Genomic DNA, 27,016 nt, shown 5'->3' with positions numbered 1-27,016 from the left:
CTTTTGTCACTTTCAATTTTCTGGAAGTGACCCGGTGGATGTTGAATGTTCTATTAGGCTGGAAGATGGACAGCTGAAAAGGATCTCGGTGGAGGTGGTGAGAACAGATGGACTGGCTATGCCTTGAGGATATATTTTATTCATGATTAGAATCAAAAGGCCACCAAAAGCTTGAAGATTTTATTTAGTTGGGATTGTAGATTTCAATGACCATGGCTTGTGATATTTAACTTAATAAATTCAACACTGTCAATTTCTGTACCCTTACAGTACTAATCATTGCAGGTATTCTTGTTTCAGTTGAAAAGGACTGATAAGTAGGGTAGAGGAGAAGTTTTTTGACATTATGTGGCTGTTGTTATCATTGACTTCTTCTGTTTTTATTTTTACCTGGGTATGCATATGCTCCATTTTTCTTCACAAATTTGGACTAAAGAAATATTCTCTGGCAGGTGGTTGGAAGTTTATCGTCTGCAGTATCAGATGTGTATGGTAGCTTCGATCTTATTGGTCCTGCACCTCAAGAATATATCAGGCAAGAGTTTGTGCTTGCTGAACCTGAAAAAGCGGAGATAACAGCAAAAGGAGCTCCCTTGATTTATGATAGTATCCTATTTAGAATCCATGGGACCTTCAAACTCAAGTCAGTGGATATGGTTATTCATGTTTCTAGGATGAGCGATAATGTGGAGAGTTCTATGAGACTTTTTGATGCTTTAGCTGTTAGAAAGTTGGCTGAGACTGGCTTGTCTGATTGTGGGATTTGGTTATCTGTTAAGCAAATAAGTGTTGAGATATTGGGCAAGGAACAAGTGGAAGTGCTCACTGATTTGTCAGGAGTCCAGTCTGTAATTTTTAGATATCAGAATGAAAGAGGAAAACTTACTGATCACTCCGTACTGAAGGATCTGTTGCTGCAATCTCTTAATTGCTTATATGAAATATCACTTTCTAATTGCATCATTACTTTATGGTTGGCTCCCCCTCCTGAAATTGCATCTTCTTCCTATGGTCTGAGCAACATGGTTGAAAACTCCTCTATGAAAACTGATTCTGAAAGGTCAACTCATTGGTTAGTCATAAATGTTGAACTGGGTGAGATTTCTATGGCAAGAAGCTCTCTAAAGAATGTTCTGGTTGGACCACATCAGTTGACTAAGCTTCAATCATCTCTTTCTGTTGGCGGGGAATTTCAAACAATCTCGTGGAGAAGTCAGGTGATAATTTGGAGGATAATGTGTTCGGCTGACATCAATAAGCTTCCTTGTACTTTTTTTGTTGCATCTTTTGATTAATTTGGTCATATGAATGCCCTCAAAGCCTTTTCATCTTTATGTGTTATAATTCTTAAATATGGGTGTGCATTATTGAAATGTCATTATACTTAAATCCTTAGTTTCTGATTGGAGTGGAACTTGATGCTATTGAGCAGGGTGGTATCGTTTTCCTTGAAACAACAGCTTTGGCAATGTTCACTCGATGTTTTGCTTCTTATCTTCACTGCGCCACACATCTTTTCTCTCTCACTCAATCATCTGATGAACACGAGGAAAAATCTGAACGTGATGAGTCAGGGACTCAACCAAATGATAATTCTGTTAAGGAGCATGCTCAAAAGACTCTCTATGCATCTTTGCAAGCCAAAAAGCAACTGATCAAAGCTTTTCTAATAGATGTGTCCCAGTTTTCTCTTGTCCTTGTGGTTGAAGACGAATCTAGTATATGTTCCTCTACTCTAATCATAAGTTATAATTACTGCAAGTATATATCTACATGATTATTTCACTCATGCAGGTGGTGTTCGGGAATTCATACTTGAGGTTGATATGAAGTTTGAGTTAGCAAATATGAGAAGGAAATTTAAATTTGACCTTTCTCGATTATCAATCTTTTCTCAAGTCCTCCATGATAGTGTGGAAAATCAAATGCAAATTCCTCATTTTTCTTCTGTCACATTATCCGGGGATTCTGCTATAGGATTTCAGCATAAAAATGAGAATCATTCAGTTAATGAAGCAAGTTGCTCCAGTGATCCTGTGCCCCAGAACAAATTTTTAGTAAAAAATTGTGCATCTAAGGTATTCCGTTCAAATCATCAGAACCATATCTTGAAGCAATTATGTGCTTCTATGGCAGTGGAGAAGCAAGATAATGTTCCTTTGCACCTCAATCAGGTTTGGGTGGGCAGTGGTTTGGTTTCCGGATTTGATATGACAATTTCACTGTCTGAAATACAGGTGAGGATTTTATAGTTTCTCCAAATTTTCAAATAAGTTGTTTTGATTCTCCCCTTAGTATTTGTTCCTTCACTTGATCTATACTTTGTCCAATATTATCAAAATGTGATCTTACCTTGTTTCTGTCTTACAAATTTGAGGTATGTGTCACTGATTCTTACCTGCTATCTTTGCTTCAGATGATTTTGTCTACATTCTCATCTTTATCTGGGTTATTTGGCATGAAAATGACAAGCAAATCAAACGAAAGGCACCGGTCCAGTAGCCATGAATTGGAAAATAGTATGGAAGAAATGGTTCCAAATGGTATGGTGATTTTTTTTTGATAAATAAAAATTGATTAATGCCAATAGGCATAGCCAAGTACACTGGATGTATACAAGAGAAAACACCTAGTTGGGGTGTAGAACCTAACAAAGCCCTAGCTCAAGCCCATATAGGAAAATGAACCTAACAAAGCCCTACAAATGGTATGCTGATTAGTTTAAGGGTTAAATGTGTTTCTTGCAAATTTAATTGATTTTTCTTATGAAACCCTCGGGCTTGGCTCAAGTGGTTAAGGCCTTGGTCTTGGTGGTTTGCTCTCTCTAAGGTTCAAGGTTCAAATCCCACTGGGTGCAAACAATCTTTAGGCCGTCAGGCTCATAGATTTTTCCCTTGAATTACCCAATGTGTACTTACGGGAAACTCCTTGTTGAGGGCCTGTGCACCCCTAAGATTAGTTGGGACACTGTTCCCGGACACCCAGTGCCAATAAAAAAAAATTGATTTTTCTTGTGGACAAAATAAAGATACAAAATTAATGGAACTTGAATTAATCATATCGATGATCTCTACAGGAGCAATTGTTGCAATTCAAGATGTCCACCAGCACATGTACTTTACTGTTGAGAGTGGAGAAAATAAGTACAGTTTGGTTGGGGCGGTTCATTATTCTCTTGTTGGAGAAAGGGCACTTTTCAGGGTATGAAATTTCTAACAATATACAGTTCTATTTAATGTATAGTCCCTGTAAAATACCAGTTTCTTTTTAAAAATAATTTTTTTAATGTAAAATTATATAAGTTCTACGTAGTTATATGCATCCATATGTAAATATCTGGTTCAACATGAATGGTGGATCATAGGCATTCGGTCAAATCCTTTGGTTTATTTTTGTTAGTGCGAAGGATTGCTGATTATGCATATGCTCTATTTAGGTAGAGTGCTGGGATTTGGGGCTCGTCATTTAATATGGATTATGATTTGATTGTGCTATAATCCTTACTTCTTGATACTTAGGGCCTGTTTGGATACTTAGAATATTACAGTATATCTGTGAATAATAGTGAAATGGTTTGAGTTAAAATGTTTTATTGGGTTTTGGGAAAGGAGAGAGAAAAAATTGAATAAAAATATTATAAAGTTAAAAAAATGTTTGAATATAATTTTTGTTTTGAAATTTGAAAAATTAGTATTGTTTTTTGTGTTTTGTTTGGGAGTTTGAGAAAGTTGTAATGATTAGGTAATGATTAGATGAAAAAGTAGAAGACTTGAAATTGAAAAGTGTTTTGTGTTTGAGTGATGTTTGGGAAGGAAATATATGAGAATGCTTTAGAACAATTGTGTTGCCAAACGGGCCCTTAACATTAGTTGAAGGAGTATATGGGGTTGGAGAATGTCACACAGATAAGGATATTTTTTAGTTTGTAAGAGAGGTTGAAATTTGAGCTTTTTAGAGATTTGAATGTTGGATGGCTTTCACTTTGATTTCCTTTTTAGACTCTTCAGATGGCTTTCTTCTCCCGCTGAGCTCATGTGCCCCCCCACCCCCCACCCTCTGGTGGAAAAAAAGAAGAAGAAAAGTGGTGATGTATTAAAAATTTTCACATAGATATTGCATTGATGTCAAATTTAAAGATGTCTGATTTATCAATATCACAAGAAGTGATCCTATGATTCATCCACTCTTTTCTGTGGGGTACTTATTGATTTTTATTGGTAGTCTTTCAGATGCCATCATGATGTGATGCTTGATATCTGCTAAAATTTATTGTCTAGGTCAACTACCACCATCAAAGAATATGGAAGTCGCAAGTTGTATGGTTCTCCTTGATATCATTGCACGCCAAGAATGATTTGGGGGAACCCTTGCGTTTAAACTGTAGTCCAGGATCAGGTTTTGTTGACATCTCTAGCACTAACGATAGGAGTTGGGCACTTTGGAGATTACTTTCTTGTGAGCCCAAAAGTTATAAGGGCGATATAGACTGGGAGCCTTACAATCAGTTGGTTAAAAGGACCTTTTACCTCATGAACAAGCAGAATGATTGTGCTGTTGCTTTTGTTAATGGAATTCCAGAGTTCGTAAGGAAGCCTGGAAATCCATTCAAGTTGAAAGTATTCCATGATCTTTCCTTGGCTCGTGATGCTGTAAAGCTAGATAGCCACCCTGTGGAAGCTCCGCAAACTAGTCTGCAACATGATGAACATCTGGGTGAAGAGAGAACTTCTGGGCTGAGTAATAACCCCCCTCCCATTGATATCAGAATTGACAAAATTTCTCTCACCATTGTTCATGAACTCTTGGATACAAAGGACAGATTCCCTCTCCTTCGTGGTTGCATTAGTAATGTTAATCTTATTCTACAAGTTCTATCTACTAAAACCCGTGTTATAAGCACATCAAGTACTGCAGTATATTACTTTGATGCCCAAAGAAGCTTATGGTGAGTGTTTAGTCCAATAGCCTATCTTTGAAATTGTTTTCCCATCTAACCACCTTCTAATAAGTCTTCCATTTTGGTTTGAAATTGAAGGCGAGAACTTCTTTACCCTGTTGCAATATGCATATTTTACCGTTCTAGTTCCCAGATTCAGGATTCAGAAGCCCTTTCACGGGGAGTGCCTGTTCATATCCATTGCAGATTTAGTGAGGTCAGTAACATGATTTCTCAAATCGTATAGTTGTTGTTATTCTCTTTTCTTTTTCTAATTACACCATTTTTAACAAATTGACATATGGTGCCCTAGCAGTTAAACATATCCCTGACTGAGCTTTCATTAGACATGCTTCTCTTTGTCATTGGGAAATTAGAGTTGGCTGGTCCTTATTCAGTGAAAAGCTCCATGATTCTAGCCAATTGCTGCAAGGTTTGCTACTCTGTCGTGTTATTGTGTTATATGAAGCATTAATGCATACATATATGTATATATGCATCACTGCATGCAGACACATGCACTTGCTTGTGTTTTTTATGTATCTTCTCGCAAATAGCTATTGTTAAGGTTAATATTTATGTTGGAAAATTCCAATGTCAAAACATGGGTCATTGAGTTGTAATTTGTTGCATTTGAGTTAAATTTTAGTTCTGATCGAGTCACTCAGCTGGGTGGAAAATCTATATTGTATGAGGGGATGTCTAGTTTTTCAATGCCATGACTTCTCACGCTTCAAAAATGTGTTATTCATTAGAACATAAACAGTGATCTAAATGACAAATAAATTTGGTCAACCATGTCGTCGGTTTGTTATTAAAAAATGATTCTACTGCACATAGCTATTTTGAAAGACAAATTATCTTTTATTTGTTTTCTGGTCGTCTCACAGTTTGTCAATTTTTACATTCACTCTTATGTTTGTTTGGTCATAGATAGAGACTTGTGGCCAAGTAGCCAACTCTTGAACTGGAAATGATGCAAAGGAGATTCCAAATATTCTTATCTCTGGTTTAAATCACCAATTTTTTCAAAAGCATATGAAATAAGAAATGATGCAATCAAATCATTTAAATTTTATTATTTGACACACTCAATTGTGGAACCAAACGTCGTGTGGACCGACCTATTAGGTAAGGGGTTTGACATTTTACATTGGGGAGGTAGAGAAAGAGTTTGAATGCAGGACTATTTCTTTAATTCCATGTTAAATTATTCAAAAGTTCAAGTTCATATAAAAGAGTGAATTTAATCATTTAAATCTTTACCAGTTCGAAATACTACCCACTCATGTGGTTATGTCAAGCGAGCCTTTTGAGTTTTTGGAGCTATGTAAAGTTTTTACCTACTATATCCTATGGGTTGCCTGGTATGCAATCAAAGGATAAATCTTTGGATGAATCTAATGCAGCTCTCTGAGTCAATGATGCCAAGAGTAGCGGTGGCAGATTTTTCTATTCGATGCCTCCCTATTTCTGTTATATAAAAGATGAATGCCTTTTCAAGTCTTTATGTAGTGATTGTCTATTGGCTATCGATTTGGTGATGGATGAATTGTGGATATTGATATGTATGAATTTGATTATTACCAAGAAATAAGTTGAGATGCATGAATCCAAATATGACTTGGAACGTACTGTCAATTGGCTAACATCTTTTGTGGAACAAATTGTTATTGAGAATATAGTATATTTCTAGTAAGGAAGTATATGGGGCATATTTTTTGATAAATATTGGGTCAACTTTTTTATCTATATAATAGAATGTAGACAGGAAGGAAAAATCACCTTCTTCCTCACCTCTTCCATTTGAACGCTATTCTTTATGTTAGAATATAATTTAATAATAAAAGTTACCTCTTTCCATTAGTTTAAGCTTTGGGGAGAATGAGTGATTTGATAGCATCAAAATAGAGGTCCTGAGTTGGAAATAGGGGTGATTTCGGTCCGGTCCGGTTAGTTTTGAGGAGGTTTTGCGGACCGGACTAGACCTATTCAGTCCAGGGTTTTCCCACCCTGGACTGGGCCGAACAGCATAAGGATTGGTCCAGTCGGACTTTCGGTCCCATTCACGATTCACATGTTATACGGTATCCACTAAAAAAGAGGGAAAAAAAAACTTCATGATGCAAACAATAAGAGACTAAGAGAGAAATTAACAGGCTGTGAAATAGAGAGAGAGAGAGTACCAATTGGCAATTAGGGAACTTGAGAAGCGATGGAGGTGCTGCGAGCCTGCTGTGACGGAGGTGCAAGAGAGGGGGATCGGGGGGGACGAAGCCCCTTAGTTGGAAACGAAACGACGCCGTTTGGTTCAAAATTGGACTCAAACAGCGCCGTTTGAGGGACGTTAAATTGAAAAAAAATAAATGGGTTGTGTGAAACGACGCTGTGTCATTTCACACAACCCAATTTAAGAATTTGCCTGCAGTGACTTAAACGGCGCCGTTTAGGTCCAATTTTTTACCAAACGGCACTATTTCTGGGAAGGCAGATCATGTGTGTTTTTCACTTGTAATTCTTAAATCTTTTTGGTACATAAATTAATTAAAAAAATTATTTAAATTAGTAAAATTAAAATTAAATAAACTATTTAATGTGGATTATTTAATCAACTCATTAAAAAAATAGTTAATGATAATTATATTTATGATGTTAAATGTTAATTGCTAATTTGTTACTAACTTAGAGTATGCCAATGACTCCATGTATTATAATTTATGATTTTATGAATCTATGATAATTTTCAATTTGTCAATATATTAAATTTTTAAGTTTTTACATTTTGTATATGTAATATTACTAATATGATTAATAAATCATTGTATTAGTCTATTACGTATATATAGTTATAGTGATATTAATACTATACTATTATACATATATTATGCTATAATCCTATAACTCTTATAATATATTAATATATACTAATACTATATGTTATACTATACTATTATACATATATTATGCTATAATCCTATAACTCTTATAATATATTAATATATACTAATACTATATGTTATACTATTATAGTGTTATTGTTACTACTACATATAGACTTATAGTGGGTATATATATATATTATAATGATATAGTGATACTAATACTATATATTATATAATAATACATTGATACTAAATATATATAGTGATAGACTTATTGTGATTAGTTATTATGATTAGTATAACTATATAATAGTATTAATATTAGACTATTAGTAATATAGTATAGCTATATATTAGTAATATTAGTTATAATGATTTAGTATAAGTTATAAGTTATAACTATATTAGTATAAGTATAACTATAGTCTATATTAGACTATTAGTATTTTTTTTGGTACCATATTAGAGTCTAGACAATTAGTATTAGTATAAATATTAGTATTAGTAAAAAGTTATAAATATTAGTATTAGTTAATAATTACATAATGGTGAGTTAGTGATAGGATTATGTTAGATGAAAATTATATAATTAATTATATACAATTATTATATAATTAATATATATAAATTATAAAATATATATACCGATAAAAAATAAAGAAATTATAAAATATATATTTTTTATTTTCATTTGGTCTGGTCCGGGGTGAAAAACCCCTGGACCGTGGACCAGACCGAATGAATTCGGTCCTATGGAATTTGGACTGAGACCGACCATTCCAGTCCCGGGTCGGTCCGGTCCGGACTGAAATGGCCGGTCCAGACTGGGCGATTCTCACCCCTAGTTAGAACCCTTACTCACATTTCACCCCATCAAATTAAATATTGCATGTGTTGGACTCACTTTTTTTTGGAGAGTTAGGCTCACACATGAGGGAGAAGTGTTAAAATATAATTTAGATAATGAAACTTACCTCTTCCCATTAGCTTAAATTTTTTGGGAAAAGTGATGATACAACACTTGGCATAATATAAAATCTAGGTTATGATCCTAGAACCTACTAGATTATGATCCTAGAACCCGCGGATTATTTGTTTACCATGCTTCCAGTGCCTCTAGAACCATGAACTTAGTACTGTTTTGTGTGATTTAACTTTTTAAGAAGGTAATTTGAACAGTGTGATTAATGTGGATGGTGCTATTGAGTGCTATTATTTTTTTTCCCGATACAATCTTGATCGCTATCAACCCCTAGGGGTTGGCTCTAGTGGCAAGGGCATTGGCTTTGGGGGTGGTACTCACTCTCCCCAAGTGTATAATTCAAACCCTTGCAAACAATTTATGGGCCATGTTCCATCAATAAAAAGCTGATGATTTACCTGATCCATGTGATGGGAACGCGTTGCATGGGTTTGGGGTTTAATTGGATAAAAGACATGTAGTGTTTGCATGGTCTCCGGGATTCCTCATCATCAAAAAAATTTGATCACCATCATATTAGTTAGATTATAGTTTTTGGCACTTCATTCTCTTTTTCTGTCTCCTCTATTCATGTGAGCATTTATGAAGAATCCTAAACATCTCTTTTTCTGTAACAGGTGGAGAACCGATCGGGCTTAAACCTTCTTTGTCAATTCTACAATGAGCAAAGTTTATCAATAGCTAGAAATCAGTTGGCTTCTGTTTTTTTAAGGTACCTTCCCAAAACATAGCAGCCATGCATTTTCATGTATATGAAGCGAGCTAAAATTAGAGTAGGTGTCGTATTTGTTGTTCTTACGCTTTGCAATAACTTCTCTTAGGACCTGACTTTTCATAATCACAATCAGATAAAATGTCCCATCCGGGCCCATGATTCATCTGTTATCATATCTGTTAGATGACAATGGCTATCCATTTGAGACCACATTTCTTTTGTGAAGAAAAGGTTGAACTCTGTCTTTATTACCCTCTTGGTTTGATTCGCTGTCTATCCTCTGAGTGAAGAGGAATAATAGTCTTATTCTGATTACACATTTAATAAATAAGGGAAATATGATTCTAATTTGATGCTGCTGCTTGAAATGTGCTTTTAAGCAATAACCTGCTTGTTGTTTCTTCTAGTTTCATGCACTCATATATACATGCTTGCTTGAGGTAAACATATGTGTGTGTTTGTGGGTACTTTAACATCAAAATATGACAGGTCTTTTCAAAATAACTATTAGCCAGAATGGACTAGAGTTTTGAAGTGTTAGCAGTGTAATGGAATTTGATCCTTAAAAATATATTGATTGTTAGAGATTCTTAGTTTTTGGGGGTCATTTACACTTAAAACTTGCTTGTATGCATGTATACACTAACTCCATTTGGATTGCTCTGTGATTTTTGATTGATTGAGCAATTGATCTTATCAAGGAACTCAGGTATAGCCAACCAATCTCCAGAAATCAAATCAGTTGTTTCACTTCAACTTGCCAATCTTGGATCCCTCAAAACTTCTCCCATTTGCATTTCGCTTTTAGAAGCTCAAGCACTTGCTTGGAGGACACGAATAATGTCGGTCGAAGGTATATTTGTCTATTGTTTACAATGTCATTGAATATCTTTGGTTTTTACAACCAGCTATATGCCCTTTAGGTGTAGAGTGCATTCTGGTATTCATATGTTGGATCAAACATCTCATCACTTTAGGCCCCATTTGGATTGAGAAGTGATCTCATCTCATCTCATCTCATCATTACAACTTTCTCAAATTTCCATACAAAATATAATAAACAATTCAACTTTTTCAGATCCCAAAACAATAATAATATTAAAAAATAATATTTTATTCAACTCATTTAAAACCATCTCATCTCTCAATCCAAACGGAACCTTAGTTGTTCGAAAGATTCTTTATATTTAAAAGGCAGCATGAGAAGAGTGTCAACGAATTTGTTAAAGGTGGTTACTGATGTTAGTACTTCAATTCTATTTTATTTTTAAATGGAAAATGCTAAATGTACTTAAGAAAAACTTACATCTCCACATGTTAGTTATTGATATGTTAAAAATCATGAAATTTTAAATTCAGAATTTGAATTTCAAAAGAAAGCTAACAAAATAAGTCTTGTAAGTAAAAGTGTAAGTATTGTAGCACTACTCTTTTTAAATTTATACCTTTTTATGATTTGACAAAGTGCGACATGGGGTTGATTTTTTATGAACTCGGCGACCGAAATTAGTGCCATAGCAGTTTTAACTCTGAGGATAGTATGTTGTATTTTACTCTATGTATATGATGTTACGTAAACTTTTAAACAAAAAATTTCCTAGTTAAAGTTCTATTTGACCAATTGCTTTCAATTTTATGATTTAATCTGGTTCATTTTGAAATTTGATAGATTGAGGATTGTTTGTGTGTGTGGGGGGGAAGCAGCTAGACTTCTCTTCGTTAATTACTATAAAATGAGAAAATGAAAATGTGTAAGAGCCCATGTAACATAAGATACAAAAGGATTACCCTTATTTTTTACGATGTGAAGTAAGTGATATACTTATGAGGATGCCATTTGAGATTAATTATCCAATACAAGAGAGGTGGTATTGCTGAATAGCATAGCTTTTATAATATATAGAAAGACAGGAGATTGGGCAGATCAGCTTGAGATGAGCTTTCTTGGCTTCTTAGGGGATGTTTGGAAACAATTTCCATCCCATCTCATTTCATCTCATCTCCTTCCCAAATATCATTCAAATACAAACAATTTCAAACTAATCATTACAACTTTTTCAAACTAATTATTACAACTTTCCCAAACTTCCAAACAAAAACAAAAAACAATTCAACTTTTTCAAATCTCAAAATAAAAATAATATTCTAATAATATTTTAACTTTATAATATTTTTTATTCAACTTTTTCTCTCTCATTTCCCAAAACCCAATAAATACTTAACTCAAACTGTTTTACTATTATTCACAAACCATCTTACTATTCACAAAATTCTCATTTCATCTCATTCCCCAAGCATCCTCTTAATCTTGTTATCTTGATCGGTTGATTTATGAATTCTAGTTTCCCAATTTGTACAAAAGATTTCAACATTAGATCATATAAAATATTCTTGGGCTTAGCTTATCCCGTTATTTCTTTGAAACAGATTCAAAAACATACCCTGGGCCTTTTCTAGTAGTTGACATTTCTAGAAAATCTGAGGTATTTTCCTAAATTTATTTGCACTTCTGTATTTTATTAAGTTCATGATTTGCCTCATTTTGTTGATTCCTTTTCTCTATAGGATGGATTGTCAATTGTAGTTTCTTCTTTGACAAGAATACATAATGAAACTGGATTCGCTATGGAGTTACGATTTCAACGACTGGAACATAATGACAATGAGATTGCTTCTGCATTGCTAAAATCGGGAGAAACAATTGATGATTCTGTGGCCATGTTTGATGCTGTAAGTTTGTCGGGTGGATTAAAGAAGGCACTGGTATCTATAAGTGTTGGTATGCATTGGAACTCCAGTTCTTTGAGTCTATCCAAACTCCAAATTTTCCAAGTTATTCATACTTCTTTCCACTATTCTATCTCTTCCTTTTTTTTTTTGTCATCATTGTCAGTCTATGATGTTCTTTAGCAAGTGGTATGACTTTTACCCATTGGTTAAAATTATGGATAAATGTGTCTTGTCACTTCAGAAGCACAGATCTCTAGTGGGTGTCAATGTAGATTTGAAGCTCCAATTTGTTTGCATGTATTTGATCCTTTAATCTACGTAGATGTTGTCATGTAAATGATGATGCTACTCCTTGAATTTGTATTATGGTGATAGTTTTTCTTTTCCTCTTTTGGGTGTTGTGAATAGTCAGGCATGGGTTGAACTTGGAGAAGTGCATCTAGAGTCTCATGTGATCCAAAATATCAAATATCTTTAAAATTGAAGGGAAAAATGTGACTGTTATAAAGTGGCATATGTTTGCTTGCACTAGAGTATTGATGTTTTATCAGGCACACCTGAATTTACATGCAATAATATTTATCTTTGACCAAAACAAGCCGTCTATTAATATTAGTGGGAGGTGTAAAAGCCATTAAGAAAAAAGGTGCTTATTAGATTATCATTGGCCAAGAGAAGGGTTTCTTAGGTGCAGCAAGTGATACCTTTTGTGATGGCTCACACAAATGTGCTCTTGAAACGAAAAAGGTTCGTAGTCATATTAGAAAGGTTTGAGCTTATTATCCAAGTTTACGGTCGTTTTCTTTTTCTTGGTAAGTCCTAGTTGTGGTCTTGAGATGGAAAAGTTCATATATGCACCTTAGTCATAGAATTTAAGGAATCTGTAGGATTGAATAATAGTATTTCAAAAGAATGAAAAACAAATATTGGGAGATTCCAAAGTTGGTGTAGCACACTGGCAAAAGATTGAAGGTGACTGTGAAAAGAAGGTTTTGTTGGAGGACGGGGGGTAAGGTCGAGAGTTTTTATCTTGCTGCTGACCAAAATGACAATAATTTTTCAAGATTGATAGTGGAAGTTTGATTGGTGAAATTTTTTAATTATATTATTGCCTGAAATCAGCCTCGTTGGCTACTGATGTGCAGGTAACTTCTTATTTTCCTTTAGACCTGAATTTTCAGATGGCTCAACAAATTCTAAGGATTCCCTTTCAGCAGAGTGGTCGGATGATCTTGAAGGTGGGAAGGCAGTTCGTCTCTCTGGAATTTTGGATCAATTAAGCTATAGAGTCCGAAAGGCTTTATTTGTTGGATCTGCAAAATGTTCCTTCAGTACAGCACGCTGTGTTCTCAAATCCAATGGTTCACATGTTGCAAGCATTCATTTTTTGATTCAGAGGATAGGAAGAGATGTGCCTGTCGTATCTTCTGATAAATTCAGAGATGGGTTTAAAAATAGGGATTTACCTGTTGCTTTACAAGAACAAAAGGAAATTTTTCTTCTTCCGACCATACGGGTGTCCAATTTATTACACACAGAGATTTATGTTGTTTTGAGTGAAACAGGTAAGCTGAAATTCATGGATGATAAATATTTCTCAGTTTACAACTGATTTGGCTCATAACCGTTTTATCACTTTTTCTTGTGCAGATTTATGTACAACTCGTGGCTATGAAAACATCGGGAAAGAAGCAACCATATCATGTGGTTCAACATGCGATCTTTATGCTAATCCTGCCATTATTTTCTTCACTGTCACTTTAACTGCTTTTGATACAAGCTGCAAACCAGTGAATAGTGGTGATTGGGTCAAAAAGTTACTAAAGCAGAAAACTGATGCCCATCATCTGGACATTGATCTGGATTTTGGTGGTGGAAAGTATCGTGCTACCTTAAGATTGTCTCGAGGGGACCGAGGCATATTAGAGGTTATGCTCCAGCAACATTTGCTTTTAGCATTCACTTGATATTTTTGTGGTCAAAAGAGCATCAACATTAATTGGATGGGCGCTTTCTGCCTATTTATCACTCATTTAGTTATTGACTAACTTATACATATATTTCCTAATTATTTCTACTTGGTTCATTGTGTTAATTAGACGCCTTGTTGGAAATCTAATCTTGATATTTATTTGCAGGCTGCTATTTTTACATCATATGCCCTGAAAAATGATACTGATTTTTCTCTTTATTTCTTTCCACCTGATAAGAAGTCTCTATCAAGGTAGTCACTACATTTGAGATAAGTTAAATTTGAGCATCACTCTAGGTCGCCGACTATCTTGATAGCCATAAATATATGTATATGCAGGGATGAAGCTGGGAAGTCTGGTTCCAACATACCTCTGGAGTTGGGATTACTTGTGCCTCCAAAGTCAATTAAATCATGGTTATTAAAGTAAGTTAATTTATTCACAATGGATTTATGAATGTGTGAGTTCCATTTTTTCTACGTATGCCCTAAAGTTTGCTAGACTTTATAAGCGTTCCAATTCTGTCTTATGGGCATCTTATGTACCCTCTGTTGCTAGATCTAACAAAGTGCAGCTCAAATTGTTAGAAGACTGTGCATCAGAGTCACTATTAGACTTGGATGCATTATCAGGTCTTACAGAGATAAGCTTGGAAGTAGAAGAAGGATCTGGAGTCAAATATACTACAAAGCTTGGGGTGTCCATGGGGCCACTTTCAAGTAAATTAGATTTGCCATCTCAATATGTGACCATGGTCCCACGTTATGTTGTATTAAATGAATCAGGGGAAAGTATCACTGTCCGTCAATGTCATTTACAGGTTTGCTCTCAATATATTAGTGGAGGTGCCTTTTGCTTGAGCTCATGTCTGTGTAGATTTCTGTTATGCATGTTCTTATCCTTCCCTCCCTTGCTTTCTGTCTCTATGAAGGATGACATGACAGGCATGATCTGCATTAGCAGCAAACAGAGAAAAACTTTACAGCTGCGGAATGGAGTTAGCAAGAGGACAGAGTTTAGTTTATTTGAGAATTTTATTAGAAAGCACAGAAATGCTAATGATGACTTGTTACTATACATCCAGTTTCGACTGAATGATTCTGAACTCAATTGGTCAGGGCCAGTTTGTATTGCTTCGTTAGGACGCTTTTTCCTGAAGTTCAGGAAAGAACAATCAAATCAATCCACTGCAGCAGCAGTACATTTAACAGAATTTGCAGCTGTTCATGTCGTAGAAGAAGGTTCTTCTCTTGTTCTGCACTTCAAGAAACCTCCAGATGTCAGTCTACCATATCGAATTGAAAATTGCTTGCAAGATGTAGCTATAACTTACTACCAAAAGGTTTCGCTGTTGTTCCATTTTCCTTCCTTATCAACTTCTAATCTAGTAGGTGCAGATTGGAAATGTAATCTGCGTGTTAATTTTCTGTATTTTTTAGTGGAAAAAATACATAATCCCCCTCAAAATATCATCCAATTTGCAATCGCACCCCAAACTATCTATTTTTGCAATTGTCCTCTCAAACAAGGGGTGCTATCCACCCGGGCGGGCAGCCAACTGCCCCCCCAGCACCCTGTCCCTGCCTAGTCGGGGTGGCTATATTGACCCCTGCACCCCATCCCTACCCACATCTTTGACTGTCCACATCCACTTGCTAGGCAGGCGGATTGACACCACCGTCCGGCCACCCCGTCCACCAACAGAAAACCAAAACACAATAATTGCACATCCATAGCACAAAATCGTGATTCCATCAAATAATCCTTCAAAATCAACGAAAAATCTCAGATCTATGCATAGATCTACATATTTGTGCACAGAAACGCAGAGACCCAAAATTGCCATTCCATCAAATAACGCACAAAATCAACAAAAAATCTCAGATTTATGCACAATTCTACATATTTGTGCACTGAAACACAGAGACCCAACTCATTGACTCACGACAAAGGTTGTGGGTCTTAAAACTCACATATTCATGGCCACGATCGTGGGTCTTTGAATAGAGACCCATGACCAAGCCGTCGTTGTGGTTCGTATAGTTGTAGACCATGACTTGGCCGTGACCCACTACCATAGCTTGGCCATGGGTGGAGGAGGTTTCAGAGGAGGAGAAAAAGAAGAAGAGAAGAAATAAAGAAGAGGAGGAGAAAAGGAGAGAGGCAACAGTGTGAGGAGGAAGGAGAAGAAGAGAAGAGAGGTGGGTGGTTGGAGGAGAAAGTGAGAGGAGAGAGAAGATTTTTAGGGTTTTGAGTTTTTATATGCTGGATTTAAGAAAAAAAATACTTATATATATTATGCAGGTGGGCGGGATATATATTATGCAGGTGGGCGGGATAACCCCTCGACAGCACCAGCACCTAGGGCAGGCGGGTTGCCCGCCCGTTGTGCTAGGGTACGGGCAGGTGACCCGCCACCCAACCCTATCTCAAACTACCTAGAAATTGTGAGATGTACCTCATTTCCCTTAAAAAGATAAAACTAACCCCAAATTTCTCAAAAAAGTCAAAATGCATATCAACTTAAAAAAATGTGTACTTAAAAAAAAATAAAAAAGTGGAGTTTAAAAAGTGAAGAAAGCTTTCAAAAGAAGTTTTTTTTTTTTTAAGTTTAAAAAAAAAAAAAAAAGATTATTGAATTTTTTAACTTTGATTCAATTTTTTTTTTATTATTGTTTTTATTTTTAGCTGTTGTAATCTTTTTATCAAGGTGTTTGTGTCCAATTTTTTACAGGGGTAGATTACAATGTTTTGGAAGTTTGAGGGGGTTATTGATAAAATTGATAGTTTGAGGGTAATTGCAAATTGGGTGGTAGCTTGAGAGAGATTGGTGTAATTTACCTTTTTTATTCTTATTTTCAATTGAAAATTTTGCAGGACTCAATAGAGACAGAGGTTCTAGAACCCAGCCGTAGTGTGAATTATGTCTGGGATGATTTGACTCTTCCACATAAACTGGTTGTCCAAATCGGTGGTAATCATCGTGCTCTTATATGTTGTTAACTTTATTCCTATTAATTTGGTTCTCTCATGACCTTTTTTTAAGAAAATTATTCATGATAATTTGGTTGAGAATGAAGTTTAGAATGATTCTTCCACAATCAACATGGCGGAGAGATATGTCACGTTGGATTTCTGAAACATCTCCATATCATGCTACTTGGGCAATCCCTATCATGCTACTTGGGCAATCAGCATTGCGTGCTAGTGTTACATAAAAGTATAGGCAACTTTTAATAAAATATGATATATATATATGTGACTCGTTTAGGAGATTTTCAGCTCTCAGCATTGCTCATCTCCTTTGCAGAATCAATTTGAGTTAATTATTTTAAAAGAAAAAAAAAAGCTTGATCTGTTTTTCATTTTTAACAGGCAAGTCGTTTTCCATCTCACGGTTGTGCATATATCAGGTAGAATACTACGGTATATGGATAATCTTTTCTTCAAAATCTGGGCCTCAATCTTTAATGATGTTGGAGGTGGTGTGATGTCAGAGTTCTGTGTTTTATGTATATGTGTAGATGCTGATACGCAAGATTTTCTGTGTATCAATATAGTTTTAATCTCTTTGGTTTCGTAGATAAGAGTATGTCTCTACAAAGGATCGACTAATGTCGTATACAATACAATGGATTGGACTAATGCCGATACAATACAAAGAAACATTGTAATGGCTCGATAAAATAGTCAATTGGAAAATTAAACTAGTCAAATTCTTTTTGTTTGTCTTAAATTGCAATAGTATTACTGCTCTATTTACACCCATTTGAGTGACAAACCTTAAGTGATATTTCTGTTTTGTTAAAAGAAAAAAAGGGTACTGAAGAGAAGCTCAATTTTTTTCTATCATTGATTCTTGAGAGTTTTTTAACACCTAAGTCCCACTATTTGTATTTTCTCTCTGGTATTCAACTTTGAGATGAAGCTTATAGCGATTTATTTGTATTTTCTCTCTGGTATTCAACTTTGAGATGAAGCTTATAAAGATTCATATAACTTGGAAGATAACTGTTGAATGGAGTCAAGTTTGTTGTCATGGTCTATGCTGTTCTGGCCACTTCTTGTAGGTGACCTTGCCATGCTATTTTACTACCACTACAAATCTAATAGCAGGATTTTCTAATGCCACTGTCTGGAAATAAAATTTCACCGATGTCCAAATCAAGCATTGGGTGTATGTAAATAGGTCAACTTCAGGTTTGGCTTTCTTTGTTAAAGTTTAGGAATTTTTCTGGTATGATATGACATTTTTGCAAATTTGGAAATCTAGAGAAATTTATTTTGTTTGATTTTCATGGCACCTAGGTGATCAATTTCCAAATGTAGTTTCCATGCAAAAGTGATCACTTAGCAGTACTCTATCGTCTAGAGACTAGTATACCAAGGGTTAATGCTGTTTTTTATGCATCAAAATGGACCAAGGTAATTTTTTGACCATCTATATCATGTGGACTTAGGTATGCTACTCGAGCATACATATGTTTTATTTTATCGGTAAACAAAATTTTATGTAGCATAAAATAGACAAAGGCCTGAGTATACGAGACATATACAAGAGCATCGCCTATGCATGCGAGTTTAACGATATAAGGAAGTCATGAAAAGACATGCTGTTAAAATCAATTACAATCGACCAATGGAGTAAAATACTGAAAAATAAACTTCTAAGCTCATCCATTGAACGCTCTCGATCTTCAAAGCTACTTGCATTCCTCTCCCTCCAAATACACCACCATAGACAAATTGGGACCATCTTCCACACTGTTGCAATCTGAGGGTTGCCCCGGATGCCTCGCCAAGAAGCTAGAAGGTCGATTACCCTTTTCAGCATCACATCTACATACATATGTGAAAACTGCAAAGGTCTTGATTAATCAAACCTTTACATACGAAAAACTGGTAATATTTCTAAATTGTCAACATTCCATAGTTTGATCTTTTGTACCTTGGGGTTGAATGAAGTATCATTGTTGGTGCCATATGTGAGATTGCTCTGGTTTTAGTGACATTTGGTTTGAATTAGGGATGACAGTGCATGAATATTGGTATAGTACATCATGCTGCAATACCTCATTGTCATTCATATATACAAAATAAAAGACCTAGCCGAAATAGGTTATTTTGGCCGCAAGTTGGTCTTCTTTTCTTCAACCAACAATATATATAGACACGATGGGCCTTTAATTGAAGGTTTGCATAAGATTGAGAAAAGATAGCGTAGCAAAGAGAGATTTGAGTGTGTTGAGATTTGGGTGTGGCTTTGGTGTTATATACATTTGATACTCAATCACTTCAGTGAAGTCAATACTCTAGAGAAAGGAGACTTCTAGCTTAAGAGATCCGCATGATAAAGATAGTGTTGCAGTGTTGAACAAGGTATTTTTTTCACTTGTCAAAAAATGAAAAAAGGATGTTCTTGTTCTTTAGATATCTCATGAATCGGAGAAAATTATAGAAATTTTCACTTTTAGTATAAATTGGGGCATCGGGTTGAGTGATTTTATCGCTATTCACAGTGCTTCTGGTGATTTTCTTTCTGATCATTTCCGTTAGTGGATGTAGGCTTTTTAAGTCGAATCACTTAAATCTTGGTGGTTTTGTGATTGCTGAGTTTTGTTCTTCTTTTTCTATTTCTTGACTATCTTAATATCTCTATTTATCCCAACAAACTGGTATCAGAGTGTAGGCTTCTTTTGTGGGATGGCTACTGCAAAGTAGAATTAGAAAAGTTTGATGGTTAGAATAGTTTTAGCTTATGGTGCATCAAGATGCATGCTTTGGTGCAACAATAAGTTTTGGCAATGGTTTTAGATGATAAGGCGGGCTTAACATTGCAAAAGAAGATCTAGTAGAACTTGAAGAGAAACTGCATGGTGCATTTCTGTTGTGTCTTTCATGTGGAGTTTTGTGAGAAGTAGCTGACAAAGAAACAGTCTGGAGTTTCAAAAAGTTTGAGAGTTAAGATGCAGGAATGTACACCTTCTTTGAGCATTTCGATGAAAAACTATTATTATGAGTTTGATGAAAAACCAGCAGGAGTTTGACTCCTTTGAAAAAGAGGAATATGGCAGTATGGCTAAAAAAGAGGTTCACAGTACACTAAAGGAGATGGAAACCCAGCTTGTCGAGTTGAAGGCAGCGGTCGCTTTTTTGTCTACGAAAATAGACTTGCTTTCATCTGGAGGCAACATGGTTGTAAGAAACGAGCTCGATAGGCCAGAGTTTTTTAAAATCAGATAAAGGAAAACGGAAAATCGATTTCGACTCAGTCCCTATGACCAGATCTAGGAGAGTGTGGTAGGTCAAAAAGGAAAACTGGGTCATTCGAAGTGGGTTCTACGTCGGGTATCGGCGTAGAGAAGACTGATATGGAATGTCCTTTGCCACAGGGGACACAAAAGGCTGATAATCGATGTTACACGCTTGGGCCTGGGTTAGTGTTCTACCCGAAGAAACTATGGCACCCACGCCGGAGTTGAAGGAAAATGATGTAAGGCCGAGGTATGAGGGAGATGTAGGGTCCGTCGAAGTTGCACAGAAAGGGTTGCTAGGGGGTGGCCCACCTCCAATCAATGTTCTTGTCGACGAAACGATGGCACCCACCCCAGAGGTGAAGGAACTTGATGTACTGCCAAGACTTGCTGCCAACCCAAAACCTCCAATGCTGCAAGATACCAATTTGTCGGTATCTATTCAGGCTTCTTGTGACAACAACAATGGAGCTGTTGAGGAGGTACGAGATTTGAATGAAGGAGATGGTGGGGCAAATATGGGTTTGTCGTTGGTGCCTTGTGAGGAGGAATGTTTAGGGTCTGGTGTACAGTTGGGAGCTGTGTTTGAGGAAGATGTTGTTCCCCTGGTATCTCTTCCTCCGATAAACAATATAATTGGTTCATCATCGGATTGGGTTTTGCAAAAGGTGAATGAGATACAACAGTGTGTGGGGATTACATGTGGAGGATTTGACGACCAATTCATAGCACTACTCAATACTCACTGCAATTGAGGCGGGTCACTCGCTTGAAACAAAATCAAAATTAAGAAGAGCAAGGAGTTAAAGCGTCTTTCTTGGGCAATCAACTACGTTGCAAATGGAGGTAGTACAAGTCGAGGGAGGGCAGGAGTATGAAGCCTTTCTCCGTCCTCGTAGGATCATTCTGTTAGAATATTAGTCTTGTGGGAAACAGGGGGTTGGGATAGTTACAATGATTTGCTTTGCTTTGGGAAGGCATGTTTTGTTCCAATCGGGGGTGTATGTTGAATAGGTTTCTAATTTCTCCCTCTCGGACGATGTTCATTAGGGGCTCTCTATTATGGGCTAGGTGTTTTCTCTTGTATACACCTTGTGTACTTGGTTATGCCTATTGATATTAATACATTTTTAAAAGAAATGAGTTTTGAGGAATTTGATATTAAGCTTGATGATGAGGATGATACCTTAATTTTGTGATGTTCTCTACCTGACCCTTTAGATAATTTTGTTAATTTGATGAGGTATGATAGGGATATCATGTCCTTAGGGATGTTAAGTCTACTTTGAATTCTAAGGATTTGGGAAAACAATTATATGGGAAAAGTAGTGATAATCAGATTGAGGGTTTATTTGTTGAGAATTCCTCTAGTGGAGGCTCAAACAAAAGTCTTTCTAACAAGGAAGTGTTATTATTGTTGCAAATTTGATCATCATAAGGTTGAGTGCTGAAGTTAAAAAATAGGAAAGGAGTTCCGCTAGTGTAGCTAGCCTCATCAAAGTAAGTTCTGATGGTTTAAAGACCCTCCTGGATTCAACATGTCTAGAGGTCACTTCAGCTATATGGGTCCTTGATTCAGTTTGTACGTTTTGTGTATTTGAAAAAGACTGGTTTATTGCCTATGAGGCGATCAATGGTAGTTTAGCTTTGACATAAGACGAAATGAATAGTAAGGTTGTTTGGATTGCTGCAATCTGCTTAGGGATTTGTGACAGGATTGTTGGGACTCGAGCGATATTCGGCATGTATCATATTTGATTTTTTACTCCCATTGGTTATTGGTAATCTAGTGAAGGTGGAGTTATCAGAGTTTGCAAAGATTCATTGGTTTTGATGGAAGGTAACATGGTTGATGGCCTCTACTTTCTTCGGATGGTACATTGACATGTTCAGCCATTGTACTATCTTTAGGGGTTCTTGGCCTTTAGTTCAAGCATTACTTGGACTTGGTTGGTATTCAGGGCCCATTTGGATACAAAGGTGCCTCACCCCATCTCATCTAATTTCAACTAATAATCTCACTACCATTCACAAACCATCTCATCTCATCTCATCTCACTATCTAAACGGGCCCAGGTTTGTGATAGCCTAATGGGTTTTTGGGGAGAGTTTGGAGAAGATGGATTTGATGGAATTCAAGCCAAGGTGGAGATTTATTGACACATGGCTTGAATTAGGGATAAGATTTCATAATTTTTTTTTTTTTTAATCACATGACATTCTAATCTCTCATTATTTCTCTATGGGATTGCCTTCCTTTCGTTGTCATTAACATGCACAACTTCAAGTGCATTTAATTCACCAATTTGCCAGGCAAAAGACCTAGATAAAATAGGGTTTTTAGCAACAATTTGTGTCCTTTCTTTAGCCAACAAATATATATAGACATGATGGGCCATTGGTTGAAGGCATGCACAAGATTGAGGAAAGACCGTATCAAAAAGAGAGATTTGAGAGTGAATTTGGTGTTCTATATATCTGGTAGTTGGGGACTTTGTTAGAAAATATATGAGAAGAGGCTTCTTGTTCATTCTGCACAAGTGAAAAGAGAGGGCTTAGGTTTGAGAGAGCCACAAGTGAATAGTGGGCCGCAGCAAATAAGAAACAGGGTGTTCTTTTTATTAGACATGTCACGGGTTAGGGAGTTGGTTTCTTTTGGTAAAAAATCCCATTTGTCTTTTGGTTTTAGTGAATTTCTTTATTGTGAATGTAGGCTTTTTAAGCCGAACCACTCAAGTCTTGGTGTTTTCTGTGATTGCTTAATTTTATTTTTCTTTTTTTTAATTAACAAGCCTAAAATCTTTACTTGTCAAAAAAAGTTTAAGAGTATGAAACCAATGTGAAAATATACTAGATGGCTTATCCTTGAAAATTCCCACCCAACAAGACCACCTTCCTTTATTTTGTGGGACATGTTGATGAATCATAAGGTGTTTTTTGTGATACTTCCATGAACCTTGCCATGAGTGACATGGCACAACACATTTAGAAGTGTGCATGGAACATAAACGTGTATCACTTGTATAATCAGATTGCAGGTTCGATAAATTACTGGCTATATAGATTGTAAAAGTAAATATGACATCTGATATTCTTGCAGATATTGTTGTGCGTGAGATTAATTTGGCTAAGGTACGCCCATGGAAGCCTTTCTACAAATTTAGGCAGCAAAGAGGATTGGCATCTAATTTATTTTTTGATAAAAGTTCTGGGGACCAGAGGAACAAGTTTGGTGAATTTAATGGTGTGGAGAGGGTGGAAGTGGGGTATGAAGTATATGCAGATGGTCCCACTCGGGTTTTACGAATCTCTATCTCCGGTAGTCACAAGGGAGAGGCAGTGTTTCAATCATGCACAAAGATTCAACTAAGAGTTTCCCATTTCGCAATTCACCTACTTGAACGTGGAAAGCAGGTAAGCCCAATTCTCTGTTATAGATAGTGTATCAATTCTTCCCCCCCCACACCCACCCAAAAAAAATTATTTTTTTTCTTTTTTGTGTACTTCTGGGCATTCATTTTGATTCCTTTGTTCTTTTACTATAATGTTTTGGGAATAGATGATCACATATACATTTATATATAAACTACTGCCGAGACCTGAGAGGTTGATACTTTAGTCACACAGTTCTCTAGTATAAATGACTAAATGGATAGCTCGAGATAATTTAGAAAATGTGCACCAGCCCATACAATAGCATTCAGGTTGCTTCAATAATTTTGATCATATCACTTTAAGGCCATAGCAGATAGGACTTTGCCTTTGAATATGCTCTATTGTTGTGATGAGTGCAGGATCCAATGGCATAATTTCATTTTCGATGAACAACTTTCAACTTTGAGTTTTTATAATTTTTTTTATTGGTATTTATAGTTTTGATTTAAAATTCTATGTTTCTCTGAAGGATGGAGACGAGAGTGAGTTGCCAGTTTATTCACCGATCATAATTGCGAGGCTTGGGAATATCAATTTGGATTCTGCATTTACTGATCGGTACAAATATAACCAGATCAGTTTACAGGTAATGAGTCCATATGCTTGATATCTTCCCTACGAGGCCTATTATTTCATACTCTGTAAAGTTTTATGTTCTTGGTTAATTATTTCCATCAAATTATTATATTAAAATTGCCATGTATTCAATCCAGTCATTGGCTTTAGAGGAGAAGTGGGTAGGAGCTCCTTTTGCAGCAATGCTTCGTAGGCATCATTTGGACAATAGCAGCCCAAATGATTGTGTACTAAGAGTTGATTTTGTGCTGCTTTCTGCAAGTTCCAATGTTATACAAGTAAAATACTCATCTATAGTTTTGCAGGTAAAAATCTGGCAGTGCATGTCTGACCCTTCTTTTGTGTTTTCTCACTTGTAGGAAAATTAATAATATGATTCTGACACATGGTCACTGTAAATGCTATGAAAAAGATTTGATATAACATTTATATGCATATTTGGCTGTTCTAGCTCTGATTTTCTGACTTGGTCCTACGCAGCCAGTTGATTTGAACCTTGATGAGGAGACATTAATGAGAATTGTCCCATTTTGGAGAACATCTCTTAGTGACTCTACTTCTCATAGCCGGCAGTTTTACTTTAACCATTTTGAGATCCATCCAATCAAGGTGTGATGCTTTTTCTTATTAGCTTCATGACTGTGATTTTGAGTCTATACTCCATATTGTTAAAGTATTTGGAATCTCACCTGTCTCTGTATCTGATTTTGTAGATTTTTGCAAATTTTCTTCCTGGGGAATCATTCTCTAGTTATAGCTCAGCCCAGGAGACTTTAAGGTCCTTACTGCATAGTGTGGTAAAGGTACGTCACCCTTAAATTCTTGATTCATTTCTTTGCTGTCCTTTTATAAGCGCATTCCTTCTTCATTTGAGATCCCTCCCAACATTTTTCAACTTCTTTAGGTGCCTCCCATAAAAAATAAGGTTGTTGAGCTCAATGGAGTCCTGGTTACCCATGCTCTGATAACGATGCGTGAATTATGTATTAGATGTGCACAACATTATTCATGGTAAGCCTATTATTCATTGTACCTTTTTTTTTCCTTCAGTGTTTTCCGTATTAAGCCATTAATGAAAATTGATTTGATCATCCAGGTATGTCATGAGGGCGATCTATATTGCAAAAGGAAGCCCATTGCTTCCACCGGGTTTTGTCTCTATATTTGATGATTTGGCTTCATCCTCTCTTGATGTTTTCTTTGATCCTTCCCGTCGGTTGATGAATCTTCCAGGTTTAACTTTAGGTACCATTTCTCCACTCTTTTTTCACTCGCTCATCCTTATTCTGTTTTGGTAAGTAATCTAGTATTGTTAAGTTCCCCTTTTCATAATAATGAATATTTAAGCCGTATCAATAAGTTTGGATATTCTGAGCTGCTAGGAAGCATGGATATAAATTCAAATATGTCGCTGGAACTTCTTCTCCAAAAGTGGGATATGCTTTGATAGGGATCCACTAATATATAACTTAGAAATTCTTATGAAAAATATATAACTTAGAAATCATCAACTTTGTTAAATTGTTGGATATCTTTGGTAATGTGGAGTAAAATAATCGTGTATTCAATTGTAAATCATATTTTAGTCCCTTCCTACAGTTCCTATGTTATCATTTATAAATATATTTCAATTCTAACTTTTGGGAAAGATAATATCAGATTGGTGAAGATGTATCTGAGACTCGTACGAGAGTATCCAAGGAGTATCAGATACATTTCCGTGCTCAAAGATGTTGTTCAGTGATTGGGACTAGTTTATGAATTACCAGTTGTATATGAGGAAGTATCTGAAATAAATTGTTTCTGATACAAATACGAGTCCCCCCTAGAAGTATCCATGCTATAAATGAATGAAGACAGTAGGTACCGAGTTTTTTTTATCTTTAGAGGTTGCCCATCGAGTGGGACTTCGATTATGCCTGAATAATTAATGATTTTAGTGAGCATCCAGTTATGTGCTTTTTTCTTAGATCTTTGAGAAATATTACTTTTTTTTTTTTTGATCAGTAAAAGATAAATATTATATATATGAATGAAATAGGCCTAGGCCTTGTACACAGGAAGTATACAAAAGTACTCCTAATTACATTCTAAGAACGATTAAATAAAGACAAGAATTCCTGGATATTATCCCCATCTAATACAATAATAGAAAACCAACACATTAAAGTATGGAGAAAAAAATTCTTTAACTCAGTCATTGAGCGTTCTTTATCTTCAAAACAGCGTGCGTTCCTTTCTAACCAAATACACCACATAATACACAACGGAATCATCTTCCATACTGCTACCACTTGATGACTACCTTGCATATTTGGCCAACACCCCAACAAATCCACCACCCTCATAGGCATAACCCAAGCAACATCAACCCTTACAAAGATTTCATCCCACAACACCCTTGCAAACTCACAGTGTAATAATAGATGATCCATAGATTCTCCATTCTTTTTGCACATGTAACACCAATCCAACACTACACAACCTCTCTTTCTCAGATTTTCAGTGGTCAATATCTTCCCAAGAGCAGCAC

General features: G+C 35.9%; 1 protein-coding gene across 3 annotated transcripts in view; it reads left to right on the top strand.

Annotated features, from left to right (window-relative positions):
• Nucleotides 1–27,016, top strand: part of LOC108995331 — a 48,553-nt gene that overhangs the window by 7,382 nt on the left and 14,155 nt on the right. For 2 of the 3 annotated variants that reach the window (XM_018970874.2, XM_035692251.1), the window contains exons 5-30: nucleotides 453–1,217; nucleotides 1,433–1,718; nucleotides 1,795–2,237; nucleotides 2,417–2,543; nucleotides 3,077–3,201; nucleotides 4,278–4,945; nucleotides 5,036–5,153; nucleotides 5,253–5,369; nucleotides 9,418–9,512; nucleotides 10,217–10,368; nucleotides 11,943–11,998; nucleotides 12,081–12,294; nucleotides 13,391–13,810; nucleotides 13,896–14,173; nucleotides 14,384–14,469; nucleotides 14,557–14,643; nucleotides 14,777–15,038; nucleotides 15,150–15,560; nucleotides 17,096–17,192; nucleotides 23,573–23,886; nucleotides 24,377–24,493; nucleotides 24,621–24,788; nucleotides 24,964–25,092; nucleotides 25,197–25,286; nucleotides 25,388–25,494; nucleotides 25,580–25,728. In XM_018970874.2, the coding sequence (XP_018826419.1) occupies nucleotides 453–1,217; nucleotides 1,433–1,718; nucleotides 1,795–2,237; nucleotides 2,417–2,543; nucleotides 3,077–3,201; nucleotides 4,278–4,945; nucleotides 5,036–5,153; nucleotides 5,253–5,369; nucleotides 9,418–9,512; nucleotides 10,217–10,368; nucleotides 11,943–11,998; nucleotides 12,081–12,294; nucleotides 13,391–13,810; nucleotides 13,896–14,173; nucleotides 14,384–14,469; nucleotides 14,557–14,643; nucleotides 14,777–15,038; nucleotides 15,150–15,560; nucleotides 17,096–17,192; nucleotides 23,573–23,886; nucleotides 24,377–24,493; nucleotides 24,621–24,788; nucleotides 24,964–25,092; nucleotides 25,197–25,286; nucleotides 25,388–25,494; nucleotides 25,580–25,728 (5,881 nt within the window). Of the gene's footprint in view, nucleotides 1–452; nucleotides 1,218–1,432; nucleotides 1,719–1,794; nucleotides 2,238–2,416; nucleotides 2,544–3,076; nucleotides 3,202–4,277; nucleotides 4,946–5,035; nucleotides 5,154–5,252; nucleotides 5,370–9,417; nucleotides 9,513–10,216; nucleotides 10,369–11,942; nucleotides 11,999–12,080; nucleotides 12,295–13,390; nucleotides 13,811–13,895; nucleotides 14,174–14,383; nucleotides 14,470–14,556; nucleotides 14,644–14,776; nucleotides 15,039–15,149; nucleotides 15,561–17,095; nucleotides 17,193–23,572; nucleotides 23,887–24,376; nucleotides 24,494–24,620; nucleotides 24,789–24,963; nucleotides 25,093–25,196; nucleotides 25,287–25,387; nucleotides 25,495–25,579; nucleotides 25,729–27,016 lie in introns of those variants that run through there. The other variant, XM_018970875.2, reaches the window with a different exon arrangement.

This window comes from Juglans regia, chromosome 7, assembly GCF_001411555.2.
Source record: "Juglans regia cultivar Chandler chromosome 7, Walnut 2.0, whole genome shotgun sequence".
Taxonomy (NCBI): domain Eukaryota; kingdom Viridiplantae; phylum Streptophyta; class Magnoliopsida; order Fagales; family Juglandaceae; genus Juglans; species Juglans regia.
Note: the sequence above shows the minus strand (reverse complement) of the source record. Positions and strands in the feature narration are given on the sequence as shown.